Source organism: Helicoverpa armigera, chromosome 17, assembly GCF_030705265.1.
Source record: "Helicoverpa armigera isolate CAAS_96S chromosome 17, ASM3070526v1, whole genome shotgun sequence".
NCBI lineage: Eukaryota > Metazoa > Arthropoda > Insecta > Lepidoptera > Noctuidae > Helicoverpa > Helicoverpa armigera.
In genome coordinates, this window is record NC_087136.1 from 2,331,520 (window position 1) to 2,351,224 (window position 19,705).

The window sequence follows — 19,705 nt, forward strand, 5'->3', positions numbered from 1 at the left end:
AAAAACTTATTTTTCACCTTTTACGGTACTTTAATAAAAAATACATTTCCAGGCTCTCGTGATTCTCGTATCACACGTCAGTCGGTATTGACATTTGCCTCCAGCCCTGTTATACCTGATTGGCTTTTACAAGTTACGGGTACTGCTGTCAAAAATTTCCACGCTTTATTTGCTATAGGTAAAACATTTTTAGCTAGAATACCTAGCTCGATTTTTGAAAAACTTTTTGTTAAATATTATTTCGTTAAGGCAGTGATTTGAAAAAGAAACTAAGTGAATAGTTTTGTTGTGTGTAATTAGTTTAGTAATTTGATATTGATGAAAGGCCTGATGATAGTACATTAAGATTTCGGCATTTTTCTTAAAGGCAAAACGGCATTCTTCTCGTTATAATATCGAAATATCATTCCATTCGTCACAGACAACAGTGCAGTGCCTTCGTTTATCTATGTAACGCACGTCAACTCTAAAGTGACTAAAAAACTGAAACTAGCAACCAACGGACGCGTCGAACATTTCTAAAAAAGAAAACATGTTTACCCACAGTGTTGCGAGCGCAAAAAACAAAATAATTGAATCGGGAAGGGGTCGCCCCAGCCGTGGCGTCGCTCGTTGATTGGCCGATATTCAAATTGAGAACTAACGAGATATCGCACGGCGTGTGCGCGTGATGACGTTTTACGGTGCGGCTAATATATTTCCTATCGCCTAAGGGAACGTGTTAGGGTAATGAGCCGAGGAATGGGGGGAGTGACTTAAAAATTGCACGACGATATTGGTCGGCAAGACTTTAGGTGTCTTCACTTTTTTCTTATTTATTCCCCGGTTTTTATTAAATTTAATGTACGAGCTAACGAGCTCTCCAGACAAATTGGTAGTCTTCTTTTTTACGTTAAAGGTAAAATACGGTAGAATCACCGTAAAAGTCTACAGTATACCTACCTACAAATGTACCAAAAATATAAAATAATGCTTGAAACTAACGTGTACTTGTTCACACCTATAATATTTAACTGAACTTTTAGAAAGAAAATAATATTTACTGTACATTTTAGTTAAGCTGTGTTGATTTGGCTCAAAGTTCATGTAAAGCATGATTTGCGTTTTTTCCTGTAAGGCTCGTGTTCTGAGAAGCAACATGTAGTAGTAGCAAGCGCGATATATCTAACTGTTACGATAATCCTTACTACAGAGGAAAACCATTTGCTTACTACGCATGTGTGTAATCCCTTATTGGAATGGGAAGTAAATATTGAATACACAATTTGCTATGTATGTATAAACATACATAACAAGTCGCTTGACTAGGCTAATTTTACAACATTTCACTGCTTTTATTTTTATTTAGTTTTCCGTGCCCTTATTAGCGCTGTAGGTGCATTCAATTATTTAAGAATTAGTTTGTTATTCCAAGATGTAGTTAAGGGCTATCACAAAAAATAATTGACTAATCGTGACCCATTTCGGTTCACATGAAAAAAATCTGAAATTTTGTAATTTACCCAGACGCAATTTAAAACACATGTAAACTCCATCGTAAAACCTTTTAAGTTACTGGTGCATTACCATATTTTTTAAACGAAATTCTAGTTGTTATTTTTCCCATAAAACCCATGGATTCACGAGAGCATAAAACTCGGGATCTCAAGAGGTTGCCTATGAAAACATGGCGGTGTTTACTTGTAGGTTATGGGATGACAACCATTATTATACATGTTGTTGCTTATTTTTATACCCATCTAAGGGATAAACGGGGTTTTGCGCCGTTGAATCTGTTAAAAGCTGTATGGTTGTAACTTGTTCATGTTATGCTACTGTTTTTCAGTTTAACTCCGTGGTGGAAGTTGCTTGAAAGGTGAGATCAGAAGGGAGCATCAGGTATAATTTATTCAATTTAATATTTCGCAAATATTTTATGTTACCACGATATTTTCTTTATCAATGCGGAACGTGTTGGTGCGAAATAATATCAAAAAAACAAAATGACTATGGCTTTAGAGCATACTTTGAGTTCTCTTTTTGCTATCGAATAAGAATCCCTCAATAAAAATCGGTTAATAAATAATGTATAACATTGTCGGTTAGGGAATGACACTGTCAGTTACTTTTCTGGTTAATTTAAAGTCTCTGGCTTTAATGGCGAAGTTTATGTACCGGTTTTTATGTCCCAATAAAAGTTTCTTTGAAACGAAGCAAAGTCGTTAATCTAGAGATCTAATAAAAGAAAAAAAGTCGATGACGATGATGATGTGGTTATTTTTGGCGAAGGAAAGCTCTCATACAACCTCTTGCTTTTATGTTTTAAAAAGAAGGTATAATACCTAATAAAAGAAAGAACATTTTCATTTTTTTATTTCTTTTTAAAAGTTTTCAACGACCCTGAAATATGGCTTTTGAAATGGATATAAACTTGACATTAGAGTGGTTTATAAGATCCAATATTTTACATGTTTTGAGATAAGCCACTGCATTTGAAAACATATCACTTACATTTGCTACTACAGTTTGCTTTTCCTTTCAGAAACTTTGTAGGTACACGTAAAGAGTATCCACAGAGATTACCTCAATAGAGGGGTACCGACAGATCGAATTCGCAGTGCCCCAAGCCGGAGTGGCAATCGTCTCAAATAATCCGTTAGGCTGATCTGGTTACTCGTTTGGGGATACCACTCGCACGTTTTTGGATCTGTGGTAAAGTGTGTACCCCAGGTTTGTTCAGATAACGTAGAACCTTCTCGTATAATCTGTGGTATGATGTGTCAGTGAATAACACTTGTACCTATTGCTGTGAACTGAGTTTATATTGTTTCTATGTTATAAATATAACATCTGTATATTATATGAAATCATTCCTACCAGACTATAGTTTTATTTTAATATAGTTGTTATTTCCGTGTGAAATCGTGTGAAATTGTGGAATTCCATTCTAATGTAATTAAACGTGTGAATGTTAGTTTTAGATTTTCGTAAAGACCTGTGATATAACTTAAGATGAACTTGGTATGCAATCATCTAGAGATGAACTGATCTACTACACCATTAATGCCTGTTTTTTTTTTGCGAGAGATATTTTTATTCAGGTCCCATTGGATTACTTCAGAAGGAAATAAACTTTTTTTAAATGAGGTTCATTGCATAATTAAATACCAAATATGAGCCTTAATTTTGTCACTATTCTTCCTTATACGCTTTCAAATACAAAGTAATCTCCTGGCAACGATTGTTAAAATATACAGCAGCAATAACACTCGACAACAATTACCAATCTTCTTGAAAACTTCAATTTCTATACACTTTCGCAATCCATCCGCTGTTGCGCTTCATCGCTGCACAGTACAACACTTCAGTCGCCACTTGCAGCGATTGAAGCGACAAACAGCGGAACAGTCGCTTCCAATTCGTCCGCTAATTGAATATTGCCCAAGGGTGGTATAACTCTCGACTATATGAATCTGGAACCACTGGGCCCGAACTGGGAGCCAGTTTGTTTAGCTTAAACAACGATATATGTATGTACGTTAAGGGATAAAAACTTTTTACAAAAAGACGACTTCATCAAAATCGGTCAACACATATAGACATATACATGTACATACATATATAGGTCAAACTGAGAACGCCCTTTTTTGAAGTCGGTTAAAAGTGGTGCAAAAATGTGGTCTGTAACGTTCGAGAGCGGTCATAGTGCTTATGTTGCCAAAGCGGGTGTTTTGTGCGTATTGACCTTTAGAAATGCGAGAACTTGGTTATCCTACGCAAAAGAGATGTCCACGTGGAGGACAGGTGATTATAAATGTAAATAAATTCTCGTTATTATCCTCTTTTCTCTGTAGGTGTGAATATAGTTTATTTTTCGGAAAATAGTAATGATTTCTCTATTTCCCTATAAAATCTAGTTTCCGATTACTATTATTTGCATATCCAATACAAACGTATGATATTTGTTTGACGTTAGATATTACCTTTGGGATTTTTTACGCAGCAATCACACAACAATCAAATATTTGATTTCACATTTATTACAGGCTACACTATTTACAGGCAACATGTCATGCGTTTTAGACTATAAAATTAAATTAATTAAATAAAAATAATTTGTTCAAACTGTCATGAAAACCAAAGCATTCCATTCTCATCACCCGTTGTTTTGATTAGTACATAATTATATCATGCCTTTTTGTTCCTATGTACCCATTTCTCACTAAAACTGGGCTAATCTAAATATATAAAACTCAAAGGTGACTGACTGACTGACTGACTGACATAGTGATCTATCAACGCACAGCTGAAACCACTGGACGGATCGGGCTGAAATTTGGCATGCAGGTAGATGTTATGACGTAGGCACCCGCTAAGAAAGGATTTTGATCAATTCTACCCCCTAGGGGATAAAATAGGGGATGAAAGTTTGTATGAAACTTTGTCAATTTTAAACCGATCGGACTGAGACTTTGCATGCATAAAGCTACTATGGCGTAGGCAACCCTCAAGAAAGGATTTTGATAAATTCCATCCCTAAGGGGATAAAATAGGGGATGAAAGTTTGTATACATCTTCTTAGATTTTATGAAGAAGTCCTGATGACGAATCAGAATTTTATGATGACGTTCGCTTACATACGATTTTGATTAATTCAACCCCCATTCAACCCCCACGGATGATAAAATAAGGGATGATGAAGGATGTAAAATGTATTAGTTTGAACCTATCAGTACGTAATGGAACGAACAAAATAATGTTTAGTTCTAAATGTTGAGAAGTTCTGCCTACCGTTATTAGATGGCGCTGTGCATTTTCGTCTCATTTCTGAATCGCGGTGTTAAGATTCTCCGCCAGTTAATTACCTTCGAACTGAACTGTAGGTAATCTGTTTGTTTGGTTGCTGCGGATTGCCTTCCTCACTGACTTATTAAACATAAATATTTCTAGTGGATTATATTTGACGGTTCTTTTCTTGGCATTTTGTTTTGGTTAGTCGTTTTGGTCATAGACTGCGTTGTATTTGGCATTTGTTTTGTTTTCGTTTGGTTTAAGTTTAGGTTTTGTTGGTTAGACTTTTTTTAAAATGGCTAAAGAAAATCTAAACGTTAATGGAGAAGTTGAAGAATGTACTGTCGTCCCTATTGTTGGTGGCGGTGCATGTTTGTTTCGTGCTCTCTCTTATTTAATGTACGGAACACAAGACAGAGCAATGGAGGTGCGTACAGAAATTGTCAAATATGTGGTTAATGACTGGAGCAAGTTTTCAATTATGACCCACGACAGGAATGGTGATAACTATGTAACAACTCAAACTCTCAAATTTGCGGGTATTGACTTGAGAGGACATTGCTTCTCTCATGGACAGTTTTATGTTGCTTGCTCACCCAATAACTTAATAGTTTTAGCGCCTAATGACAGATTAGTAAAGAATATTGTGTACAAAGAAGTTTTGTAGGCCCTCATTTTTTACACACGCTAAACAAAAGTAAAGCCGCAAAAACCATACCTAATTAATAATAATACTTCTTAACGCGAGCGAAGCTAGTACCCTATAATGTCCCTCACCCAGAATTTTATTACTTCTATATGACGTGCAACAAAATACCGACGTTGAGTTAACGCACATACGCGTTAGTTTTATGGCTGCGTTCAAGGGTTAAGAGCAAATGGAATGTAGATACGTCAAACGTGGAAACGCTTTCACGGATTATAAGAACCAACGTGACGCTTAGGCTGCCCAAACATGGTGATAATCTCGTACAAAAAATCAGTGACCGATTTTTTGTAGTAACGTTCTTCGTCCCTCGAATACCTGCATTTTGACGCACTACTTTCCTAAAAGAGTTTTTCGTTTTGACGTCCTCGCTACTCATTTTGTTCTATACTCCATTTAAAATAACATTAGAAATTTAAGTAAACCTTTTTTACTGTTTGTTCAATCGATTTTGACTTCTATTGCGTTAGTAGTATGATTAATAGCGGCTGCAGTAAATACTTGGTATTGTAACCACTATTTTGCTTTCAATTCCGTTCTTTTGTCTACGGAATAGAAGTCAAAATCGGTTGAACAAACAGTAAAAAAGGTTTACATAAATTTCTAATGTTATTTTAAATGGAGTATAGATGGAACACTGACAGCAATAGTGCAACGCACACGTCCTACAAAAAGACCCTTGTCAGAACGTCCTACAAAAAATTGGCTCGATTACCTTTCCTACAAAAAGTCTGATGTGCGTGGGCAGCCTTATGAACTGTAACTGTCGGTACGTCTGTTGTACGTCGTGATGTCCTTTATATTAAACAATAAATATTATGCTTTTTGTATCGGTTGCAATGGTGGTATGAACGGCTTTAGATTTCTTGTGCTTATTTATATAGTTCTGGATTCATATGCAAGGCTTAATGGAGTTTATTACTAAAATAGTATAGTGATTAAAGTAACAACTAAACCATCAACATAATGAACTTCAATATAATATTAATATGTTTATGTGTGTGTGATATTCATAAATTGAATTCATTAGTTTAAAGGACAGTGTTTAATTTCATCTTACTTTTTAAAATGATTCCTGGGTAACGCATTTGAAGCCACATACAACTGAGCACCCACTACAAATAATAATAATCGCGTCTAACCAGGTCATAATCATCATAATAATCAAAACCCACCCATTTTCCTTGTACAACTAAATATCATACAAAATAACCATTTCTTGGGAGTGTCGTAGCCGTTCGTAGCAGTTCGTAGCACCTCGTAGCACCCTCGTAGCATATTGTAGCGCCCCGTAGAATACGTTAATGTTTCGCAGACAATGGTTATTGTAGCGTGTTCACTGTATTGGGGTTAAATAATAATATATGTTTGTATATGACACTGTATTTTTGTACAAACCAGGGACTTTCTTGGTATCAAATTCTTTGTTGCTTGAGAACCAAAGTATTGACCAGTGTGTATTTGTTGGTATGTGTAAGTACAATCAATAAGTTTGACATAGAAATCTCTTATCAAGATATAATCATTAGTGTCAGTTAAGTCCAATTTTTATGGTGAGCAATGTGTTCGAACATGCTTCTGAAAAAAACCTAGTGTACCAGTACAACCTGTGGCTGAAACCATTCAAAATGTGCGAAAAGAACTCATATTTGACCATTACTCACACATAATAATCCCAAACCACTAAATTAAACTGCAACCCAACAATGGCTTACAAAATTTTATTCAAACACAATTCACGAAGTGGATATCTTTCGATAATGACTGCTATTCATACTAACAATACAGCCAGACCGGATCTATAAAATCTCTCCATTCAAGACGTAGGTGCCTTATTCAACGGGATTTCTTACGAACGAGGCTCTATAACAATTCATTATAAGGCCATTGAGCTATTTCTATTGTTAAGTTGGCCCATTATAGTCTCATTTAGCTTAGAGCGTATTATAGGGTTAACAATGGCACTTTGTCGGTTCAATTATATCACGGGGATGTTCAAGTAATTCGGGGTTGATGTGCTGATGGCTCTGAGTATGCATTCATTAGAGAGCGCGCTGAACGAACTGTTACACGAAACATGAAAACAGACAGTCTGCTCCAGGAAGACTTTATGGTACAGGTAAGATGATAATGTTGATGACTCTTATTTTGTAGTCTAAAGTTGATAGGAAGAACAGGTACCAGACGTCTTTCTATACCTTTAAATACAGATGACGTTATACTTCTACATTAATTTGTGCTTAGGGGAAAAAACTGCAGAAGATAAATACAATAGATCTGTTGGTGAGCAAGTTCATTGTTTAACTTGAATGTTATTTCCGTTTTACAATCCTACACTCATTAACACCATTGGTACTTACACTGATTCTCAATTAAACCGAAATGACTTCTCTCTTGAGATCTAAAGACCATCTATTCTATATTAGTGCGCTCCACAAATCTTTCATACTTATCCAAAACTCCAGTATTGCATTTCGATTCCTGAATACACCGCTATGTGATATTGTCCTCACCTGGAATGCAACGGCTATAGTTATTGTGTGCCGGGTATTGCTCACATACCTACTCAACTATTATTAATATGAAATGAAGCCATGCGACGCACATGCTTTGTTTTACAGTTGCATATGCAGCCTGTTCATAATATGTATCTGTAGTAATTATTATAGGTAACTGTATTGTCATATTGTCACGCATTCATATAATATATGTATATTTAATGACAATGCACACACGATGACTGTAGCAGAATCATGCAACGCAAAGTTCATAGAAACGCAACAAACACACGATATTCCACAAAATTCAGCTGATCTATCCAAAATAATTGTAAAGCAATACAGCGAGAGAATCCGAGAACTGTGAACTGGTAACAATTGAATGTGTTTATTCGCTCCCGCTGCCTAGAGCACCTGTAGTAGTTTCTAGAACAACTTCATACCGCGTACTTTAAGTTGGCAAGTTCGTAAAACAAATAAGGCATTTGAATTTCTCTGCCCACTTCCAATTGAATACCCCGAGTTGGAGTTTCCAACTCACCGACGCTTTAAAAGTCATGTTTTAAAAAGTCTGCTTAAGTAAACTAAGGCGAAGTTTGTTCTGCTCCGGACGATAATAGATGTATTATTAGTATGTTTTAATGTATTACTCGCTGTTATACGCTGCTAGTCTTTGTAGTGAAAAGTTTTGTTTTTAAATTGTGAAATGAAACAGCTTAGTGAAACAGAATATTTAATTATGAAAGATGTTTACAATGTATACGTTTTTTACGAAAGTGAGTTCTATCTTGATATATTTTCTCTTCTTATAAGTTAATTTTAAACTACATAAGTTGTCAGGTTCAAATTCCAGGTCGAAAAACACGTGTGGTACTTTCAGCACGATTTAAGATTTCTGCCCCTTTTTATAAGTTAAGCTTGTTATAGGTATTGTGAAACCATCAAGGTATCTTTCGCAGTAGACAAAACAATGAATAGTTCTATGAATATAACTAACACTGTTCGACAATGTAACTATTAATAAATTGGGTTTCACGTTGTGACAAAATATAACACTAATGCATAGCAACGTCAATTGTAAGATGGAACCAGTCGAAGTATGACGTAAGTGACGTTTGTATAGCTTCCCTTAAGTACGTAAGGTCAAGGGTTAGGTCAGTTTGTGGGGATAACTGCAGTAGTTAGTCGGCTTCGTCATAACTTGCCGATAAGAACTGTAAGTGGAGTGTGAACTCATTTATAATATTTGAAAGAAGTAATTTATGCCATACGTTTCTTTGGGATCGACTGGCTCAATCAGTAACATTCAATGCTATATTAGGTTTTCGGTTAGTTTCGGTGAGAACCTTTTCAAAGACAAAGATATTTTATTTGCCAAGGTACAAAAGTTAGTAAAAGCTGCGGCCCTGCAAGGGGCATGTGAATATTCAAAAATAGTGTACTCCATTTACAACTTTTTTTATAAAAACTGAGAAGGGTAATATGGAACTAATAAAAATGGTTACACTTACATTTCACTCTGTCTCTTAATATCAAAACCATGACAGACACAGCCACAGCTCAAATCCAATATCATAATTGTTTCGGCAGCATCCAGCGACATTATTATTCAAAGTGTGTCGCTCACAAATCGCCGGCCTCTTAATTACGAGCGTAATTTAATATTTTTCCTAAAACCCCGCGTACAAGTCTAATTAAAGTATACTGATGACGTAATCGTGGTTGTGATGACAGGAAAGCGGTTTGTTCAAACGCTTTTTAACTAGAAATATCATATACGAAACTGCAGAGGCCCAGACTTCATGATGTGGATCTGTCTTTCTAATAAAATAAAAGACAAATTTTAGTTTTTTAGTTTTTTAACCGACTCCCGAAAAAGGAGAAGGTTTTGAATTGGGATGTTTAATAATAAATAAATAAAGAAAAAAAAAACAATCATGTCACAAGTCGGGATATCCACAGCAATTGCCACTTACATTTCTATTGAAAATCAAAGTAGCCGTCTACCACGCAAGGTGTAAGGTATTCAATATAGTAATACAGTAGCCTCCTGAGCCGATAGGTTGTGAACATTTCAAAGGCTCGTAGCACCTTGTTATCCGTCGTAAAGGAGATCGGTTATGACGTCACGCGCAGTTGAACGCTCTAACCTATCTCACTTGCTCACTTTGCTTCATGGAACGTCAGATATTTTGAGCTAAGCTTTACAGCACTGGTGTAGTGGTAGATCGAGCGAAAAGGCGTTAGATATGTAGAGAATTATATTTCAAGAAATGTTTTTTAAAAAGTTACTTAATAACATGCTCTTTCATAAAATTCTATATTTATTGGATTAATTAAATGGTAATATGGATCCATTGATGACTATTTTCAGTTATAGGTACTTTCGTGTCTCAAAGTCACTGGGATTATTTCAAAGCTCCGATAAGTGATAAATAATATTAAACTTGTCTATCAAAAGTTATCAATCCAGAAAGCGTAAGAGAAAATTAATTGAGCTTGTAAAGTATACGAGTATGTTTATCAACACTCGTAAAACGGGGCGTGTGTTGCCAAACATAAAATAAACACAACGCCTTTTATTCAAATCTGCTATAGCACAATATTTTATCATTTGGTAACACATGTTTTTTTGGATTATGTATTAGGTATTCCCTAAATGGATATAAGAATGGATGGAGTATAAGTGCTGCTATGCATTGGTGGAGCTGCATAGGATGAGACCTTAGCTGTAATCAAGTAGCATAAAATTATCAATAATGCGCAACCATGGCGTGTATTAGCGAAAAGTTAAGTATTTCACACTTTTTCTAGAACGTATAAAAAGTTATGCTAGATAAACATACTCTTCACAATTTATAGTTTTTCAATCGCATAGAGTTTCAAGATTAAACAGACAAAGCCGCAGTACCGGTAAATTGTCAGACAGAGCAGTTCCATTCTTTTTCCGGCATTTACACAGGAAAGTTATTTCCGCCAATACATCGCCGACACCTATAAATATATTGCTATATGGCCCGAAACGGAACTTTACAATACCACTTCAAAGTTAAATGGTATTGTTAGTGCTTTCCGCATACCACGACTGTGCTAATACTGCGTTATTGTGCCACATTGTAGTTTAATGTCGCCGCACAGCTGCCTGCTGCGTTATTCACTAAAACATCTCACTGATAGTATACTACTAAGTTTATATATCCCCAAATAAAAAGCTTTAACTACTTTATAATTGAACTTCTTTAATAATACCCCCTTCCAACCGATTTACATCTAACACAGCTATAATTCTTAGAAAATTATGTTTCATATTTAATTAAAGAAATTAGTTTAATCACTTACCTCGTTAAAGTACGTACATTGATGGAAACCAATTAGTTATTCAAGACAATTGACGCTACACACAATACGTTTGGGTAGAGTGGACTAAGAAAGGGCGCCAAGTTTCGCGCATGCGCCCGGGAAAAACAGACCAAAAGACCTCCAGTCACGCGGAGTCAGTCTTCGCGGAGACGTCGTATAGAACGGACGTCGCTCGAACAAGTCAAAATTACATTCGCGAGTGTTGAGACTTATAATGGTTCTGTTGGTGGTTCGGGTCTTAGTTAGGTAGTAGCGTGCGATGCGCGGTTTGCGCGATGTTAGCTTACGTGGTCGTGGTACTGACAGTGTTGGACGTCTGTGTGCCGCTGTACCATCACCAGTTCGCAGTGTTCGTCCCCGGCGGGCCGGAGCGGGCCCACGACCTGGCGCATAGACATGGCTTCATTAATCACGGCGAGGTAAGTGTGGATGGGATGCTGCGGACAAGTGATCTATCTTGCGTTGTTTTTCTTTCATTTCTGCGAGAACTAAGAAAAAGCTTATTGTATGGACGTTATTAATGAACTGTTTGGAACGGGCGCGTCTTCATTTCTCATAAAGAGCCGGGTTTTAGTTCCGCTTTAATGTTAGTTTTGGAATCACTTGAATGATGGTGTTTTTGCTGTCTTGAAAAAATCTTTCGTCATTCTGAATGATGGAAAAATATGAACTATGTGATCACTTTTGGAAACATTGAAGGAATCAATTATTTACTTCCTTTCGTGTTCATAAACGGTTCAAGCAGAATTTCAAGTAGTTCTAATACTAGACGCGGTAGTATCGTTTAGATTTAAAGTCTCGATAAAATGTAATGGCTGTAGCGGATTTGCTAAAATACTGACGAAGTATGCAGTAGTTTGGGAAAGGTAAAATAGCGTGAAACAGTCTTTTCTAAAGATCTTGCTTGGAAAATACTTGTAGTATAAACATCACTTTGATCCTTAAAAGATTATGATGACATTATGATAATTATATGAAAAGTCAAAGTAGAAATATGCATTGACTTTTCTTGATTATTCGTACAAACAGTTTAATAGGCAAAACTTCAAATTTATTTGATCTATGCACATAAATCATCATTCTGAACAGGCTATGATGTGAATGAAAACAGCAATTCTCGTAATCTCAACTATAACAACTTTTCATGTGAATTGTTTATGCATTTATTGCAACATAATACTACACTTATTTGAAATCTTGTAAATGTTATTTTTTCCGAATAAAATAATGTTTTTCTATCTATTAGTGTTACGATAAAATATACTATTATTGCCAGTAAAAACCATCAACTCAGAATAGATATTTTAAACTGATGTATTTCCCAAGCTTGTATCAAAAACTTGCATGACATCGGTGAGAAAACTAAGGTCCCACGGTTCATTACCGGTTTCTATAATAAATTTTCAATGCAATCGTAATAGTGTTGATGTTATATTTCAAAGAAACTCGATTAATAGTTCAGATAAGTACTTCTGATTTCTAAGTAAAAGGTTTTGTAAGTTCTCGTTAATACAGTAAACGCGTAAGTTCTGTTACTTTTCAACTTTCAAGGAAACTAAGCGTCCCTTTGTGGGAAACTTTGATAAATGTCTCGGATAAAACTAGTGAGATTTACGCCACATGTTCTCGGCCCAAAATCGGAGAATTTAAGGCTATATCGAGTTATAGTTAAATGTTATTGTCAACTTATGTTCGAACATGGTGGCAATGAAGTATTACTTAGTTTTAATATTTTGGAGTTCTACTCCGATGCTCAATGCTATTGTATTTCAAATTGAGCTTTTGTGAAATACTAGGAATTATCTACATGGAATACATTGATAAAATATATACGGATTCGAAACTAGATATGGAAAAATTGGGCTTGGTATGAAATAACATATTCACCTATAATACTTTGAAAAATGGTGAAACTTTTATGGCTTTCAAAGTGTATGTTTACATTCTCTATTCAATACAAAACAAAATTCATCCCCTAACCTACATAAATTATATCTCGTGCAAAAATTCAGGAGCGTAACATTATTGCAAAACAAATAGTAGCGAATAACTCAAATATTCATAGATGGAGTGATCAAAGAGGAATAATGATATAATCATAGCTTTACAGCCGAGTCACGATTAGATAAGCAAAATACATACCTCCGCGCTGGGGGAGCGCTCAACATTCTGTTTAGGCGGCAAAATTATTCTAGGTTATGTTTGAATTTAGAATTTCATTTTAGTTAATGGAGCTCACAAACTCTTTGCTACGTCCTCTTTGGTAATTGTGTTACGCCTTTTTGCTATTCAACGTTTTTTTTTTTTTTTCCTTTTCGTAAAATGGTTCGAAAAGTGATGATTCTTTTTTCTATTACTATTTTGAGTATCTTCTAGAAAATAAATGTAGGTACAGTATCAACGTATCGTACAGATATCAATAAAGCCATGTAGGAGTCTAAAGAGGCAACTTAAAAACTTCATCACTCAAGATTTTTCATACAGCTGACGATTTTCCATCAGCCAAAGAAATATAAATGAACCAAGCAATTTACCGCTAAATATTCGAGGCTAATTTTATTTAAACTTTGTTCTGGAGTTCGTGCCATTTTGCTAGTAAACCGTCTGTAAATGAAAGGCATAACTCTGATGCTTTTGACTATGAAATGGAATATTTTAGTTACAAACTCACGTAAAGGCTGTATAGTAAATTCCTTTGCTTCTGGAACTGTTTTAAGTAGAAGCAATTCGCATCTCTATTGTTGAAATTATTTTTGGAATTCGAATTAGGTTTTGTTATTTGAACTTTTTTATCGACTACAGAAAGCGTTTTTATTTTAAATATATTTTTCTTTGGTATGCTGTGAAATATTTCCGAATTGGCCAAGATTCTATATACAATTTTGCATGTTTGTTTATGTTATCTTATATTATTATGTGTAGGTATATAGTAGACTGACATTTAAGTACTGATCCGTTTTGAATAAATAATTTTAAAACAGCATTCCCCAAGCGCTATATCGACATAATAATTAAAGGTAATGTTTTGTGAACAAACCTTGCGGTTGACGCCGTGGGCGATAGCTAGTTGTTTATATTGACACTAAATTAATTATTAATATTTAGATTATTTTATTGATGTTATAGGGTTTGACACTTTCATGTAGTTACCTAAAGCCGACCTTGGACTTGTAAGTTATGATCACGTAAGTTAACGATAGAACATAAATGTCGCTTGTAGTATTTTTTAGAACTTCTTACAACTTACGAAACTTACGTAATTTTTACGGAAGCGATTTAAAAGTATAAAGTCGGCGTAATAACTATGAAGTGTAAAATGTTATCAAACATAATTATGTATATAGGTCTCGATTATCGTTAATCATGTAGAAAATATAAGGAATTCGCTTCCCTTAATAAGACTTTTCTAATGAATAGGATAATAACTTGTCAATACTTAGATTAGCACCTACATTAGAACCAGCAATATGTGAATAGCACTCGGTAATTGAAAGTGGATTAATTTATAATATGTATCTTACTGTATATACCTGACCGTTATAAGATAATAATACCTATTAGTCGGATCCCTTTTGATGTGGATACGAGGTGAAAATCACTCATATGTGTAGGTAGTTGTTTGCTATTCCAACAAAAAGAGCTGCCGATATAATGTATGAGTTAAGAAGTAAAATAAATACCTATTCCTTGAGAATCGTCATTACTAAGTTAAGGGAAAAAATATTTGCGTTTCTTGATCACGTTAAAAAACATAAGCACCTATAGCACAGGTAAGGACGCTGGTTCATCCTCATTCCCGTCAAATACCGTAATCCGTTTTAATTTCAAATGACATTTTAAGCTCCGACTCAAAAAAAAGAAAATGACGGAAAAATCTCAAAGACAAATGACGACATTCGTCGTAAAGAGAGGGAGACGAGAGATGATCTCCTCGTGACGTAATCAATTGTTACAGAGGCCTCAAGATAGAGGATTAATGAGAGGATTAATCCGACGATTTTTTTTTGGGGTCACCATATTTTTTGTTCAAGAAATGGTTCGCGGCGGTATTTTTAAGTCGCCGGAAATTAATATTTCCGAGAGTCCCAGCTTAATTTTATATATATTTTTAAAGAAATTAGATTTTCCCCGAAAGTATTTGCGTGTTTTTGTCTCATGGGTAAGTGACGCGAATTTTAAATTAGGCTTTACGAAAAATTCAGAGAACCCAGTGATCAGATAAAATCTTTTCAATTTATAGGTTCTCAGAAGCAAGAAGTAAGTTTCAATTTACATATTGATGAATTATTAAGTTAAGCCTCATGATATTATAATGAACCTTCTCAATAGAATTCTCGCTAGAAACCTACTTATTTAATAATAACTCTTCGTAGAATATATTAGTATTTCCTGAAATCATGTAATTTTGTTATAGAAAAACGCCCACGCGTGAAAACATGACACTTAAATATTACCCAAAATGTTTATTATAAAAATAGTCACGATTTGATTAAGTAACTAAATTAATTTTAACCCTCTACGTCTATAAATATTAATAGAGTGTCCAAAAAGTTCGTTCGGGAATACTTTCACCGGTTTTCGATGTCGGGGTCACGCAACTCCAGTTTGAAGGTTAAAGGTAAAATTATGAGCACACGTGAGGTTCAACTTTGTCGCTCCGTTATACGTCGGCTTCTGGATAACAAATCCTGGAAATAACGGGATATGATCCTTAAATTGATATTAAGATGTCAATGTGAGTATATTTAAGTGATTTGTGTTCTATATGTTTATATGTATGAGTCACTCATATAATAAAAAAAAAATCGAATATATCGAATACGATATCAATTTTGAACACAGCAGAAAAAAATACGCTTAGATATTTTTTATTAATGAACCCAAATGCTTATTCCACATTAATGTTTCATGTTAACGAGTATAATTGTGTAAATCGCAATATCTGTATTGATTTCGTTAGAATCTTTGATAATTTATTTATAGAACTCAGTAAAGGGCAAGGTTTGGCTAAAGCTTGTTGAAGGAGTATTCCTTCTAACATTTCAAATGTCATTTTTAGGGTTCCGTAGCCAAAATGGCAAAAACGGAACCCTTATAGTTTCGTCATGTCCGTCTGTCCGTCTGTCCGTCTGTCCGTCTGTCACAGCCGATTTACTCGGAAACTATAAGTACTACAGTGATGAAATTTGATGGGAATATGTGTTGTATGAACCGCTACAAAAATATGACACTAAATAGTAAAAAAAAGAATTGGGGGTGGGGCCCCCCATACATGTAACTGAGGGATGAATATTTTTTTTTCGATGTACATACCCGTGTGGGGTATCAATGGAAAGGTCTTTTAAAATGATATAAAGTTTTCTAAAAAACATTTTTCTTAAAGTGAACGGTTTTTGAGATATCAGCTCTCAAAGTCGTAAAAAGTATGTCCCCCCCCCTCTATTTTTATAACTACGGGGTATAAAATTCTAAAAAAAATAGAGGTGATGCATGCTAATTAACTCTTTCAACGATTTTTGGTTTGATCAAAGTATCTCTTATAGTTTTTGAGATAGGTTGATTTAACTGTAATTTACGGAAGCCTTCGTGCACGAGTCCGACTCGCACTTGGCCGGTTTTAGATTTTGTTGTAGGTACTATTGTTTCTTTTTTATTGTTCTACGAAGAATACGAAGAATTGTTATATGTTTTTATTGTTGGTTATAAGAAGTGCAGACTCTATGACTATGTTGAAAATTGGGCTTTATAATCTACCTAAACCATTGCAATGCACCCGATACACTCTAGCCTTACCCCTAAAGTCAATCGCAAGATCTAATTCAAACATGTACACTATTCAGTAACTCAGTTGTCCCCGCTGCCCTTCGCAAGTACCTACATTGTCTACAGATGGGTCTATTGATATCCAGATAACAATAGTATTATGACACGAAGCGAACGTACTACATAACACTACAGTTGATGTGTCACAGACTAGATACAAACTTATCTCACATTACACCCCATTTAACTAATTTGAGTTGAGACGTTAGCAAAAGTCTGAAAGACCGTTTTTTGTTTTTTGTACAACTTGCCTCATATTGAGATGCTTTTTAAGATATACCTACTAACTGAAATATTTGAAAGAATGCAGAGTAGAGTAAAGCTTCACACAATATTTTTATTCCAGCAAGTTGATATTTCGAGAAACGGGCGAGAAAATATGTATGCTTCGCGATCACGTTTCAGAGACGAGGTCTTGCAATCCATCGCCTCTATCTTACCTGTACTATTTATAGAATATAATATTATATATGTAACTTACACGTGGCTAGTATATTGTTTACAATAGTCTTGTATTCTCCGCACGTGTGACGATTTATCTGTCCTATTTTCTTGCTTAAGACAAATCAAAGGGAAATATTATTTGATTGAAGTGGCCCACAAACCTTATTAGGAGACTTTCTATTTATTGATTTAAATCCCTTTAGAGGTTGAAGGTAAAAGTCTTCGTTGTTACTGACATATTCTTTAAGGCGTGGGTGATGAGCCACGCGTAGGTTTTCTCTACTTATAGACGCCTTGTTTTAGTTCCTACGGTCAATGTTAAGTGCCTTGTGTAGGATTGTGTGCTTAACTAACAGTTTCCGAAATAAATCATATGATCATTGACATTTTGTGTCGTAGTTAAGGATTCCGGTGTAAGAGTGTGTGGGTGGATTCAGTTTGATATATTTTCTGCTTAAGACTCGAGGGTTTTTTTTCACTTTTCTGGATAAATACAATTTGAGTATTTTTTTGGTTTAAACATTTTCCATTCAAGCGTAGAGGATGAAAAGAGATACTTAACAGTACCTAAATAGATTTTTTTGTCAGAATAAGAAATACATATAGGTACCGATCTTACTATAATCATATGCTTTTTAATACCACGTGGCCTTAATGTGTCAGAATGGATCTAAGCAAAATCTGTAGTTAAGTCAACTCACATTAAACAAATTATTGGAATGCTACAATTTTCTGGCATAGCCTAGATCATAAATACGACAAAACTGTCTATGCAGTAAGAACCGAGGGTATAATCCCAATTCATATTCAGCATAATAAGGTACTTACCGAACTGTTGATGCTAAATATTGCCTTTGAGACCTAGATTTTTATTATCCTAGGTACGTTGTTTTTGACTTTAGTTTATCCGTCGTTAAAAGTAATGTGAGTAAAGTATATTAACGTTCTTTTTGTAATCTTCATAAAAATGCCGAACATAAAACTTGAAAGACTTTTTTTTTGTCATTTGATTTTTTCCTTACAGAGGTGTTCAGTAAATAAGTGTCGGAAGACTGTGGGAAGATAATTGAAAATGTAACATTTATAGCAGCTTTTGTTTCGTTTTAATTTGAATAAAATTAATGAAAGATTTATCTTAAGTAACATTTTAAATGTAATTTTAAATGTAAGAATTTGCCGTACACATTAACCCATATTTTTTGACATACCTTATATTTGGTATGCCTACTATTCACCTTTTATACATAATATATCTTGTATCATACATATAATGCACTATAGCTATCAGAAATCACTACATCTCAGTCCCCATCCCATCTCTATAACCGTACTATTGCCGCCAAAGTAAGGGGTACTTATAAACACATGAACGGTTTCTCATAGGATGCTGGATCAAACGGTAGGGGAGAGAGATTACAGTTAGTAAACATATGTCGATTCCCAGGAGTAGTTAAACCTTTTATATAACTACTGCGATCGTTGTACTATGTTTGGGTATTACCGAAAATCGGTATTGCTGTTTAGAGAGGAGAATTTTGTTTTCTTCTATTAAACACTGCAAGCCGGATGCTATTACTTCACCAGAGCGATCCACTTTGTTAGTCTTTTTTTTTTCACTATATTTATTGGCAAAAACCGCATAAAAATCCTTTCAGTACTTTTTGATTGTATCGTGAACAGGCATGAGATAGATCTAGTAGAAATATTGTTTTAAGATTCTTGTGTCTGATTTAAAAACATGATAGTCCTCAAATGACACTGTCCATTACAATAGATAGGTACTTATACTATGTAGGTATGTTTTTTATACAATATCCTACGAGTAGGTATAGTCATCATCTCTATTGTCAACAGATACTGGAAAGGTATGTCATAATGAATGCAGAAAACACGTGCTCGCAGGTTTTATTAAAAAAAGTATATTACGTTGCGAGCGATACATAATATAAAAATTGTGTAATATGAAACACCTACATGTTTTTTTCAGGCAAGGGTAGAAGGTAAAACCTTAAAACTTAAATATATATCGGTTTATACAACAAATTATTTCCGCGTCTGTAGTTTCTCAAAAATCAGAAAATGTAATTCTAGTAATCTAGAAATA

The 19,705-nt window shown here is 34.8% G+C and overlaps 1 protein-coding gene across 1 annotated transcript in view; it reads left to right on the forward strand.

Annotated features, from left to right (window-relative positions):
- Nucleotides 1–11,457: 11,457 nt before the first annotated feature.
- The window catches only part of LOC110370407 (furin-like protease 2), a 37,570-nt gene continuing 29,322 nt past the window's right edge, over nucleotides 11,458–19,705 (forward strand). Inside the window, exon 1 of the mRNA XM_064038820.1 lies at nucleotides 11,458–11,753. Within this exon, the coding sequence (XP_063894890.1) occupies nucleotides 11,610–11,753 (144 nt within the window). The 5' untranslated portion in view covers nucleotides 11,458–11,609. The remainder of the gene's footprint in view (nucleotides 11,754–19,705) is intronic.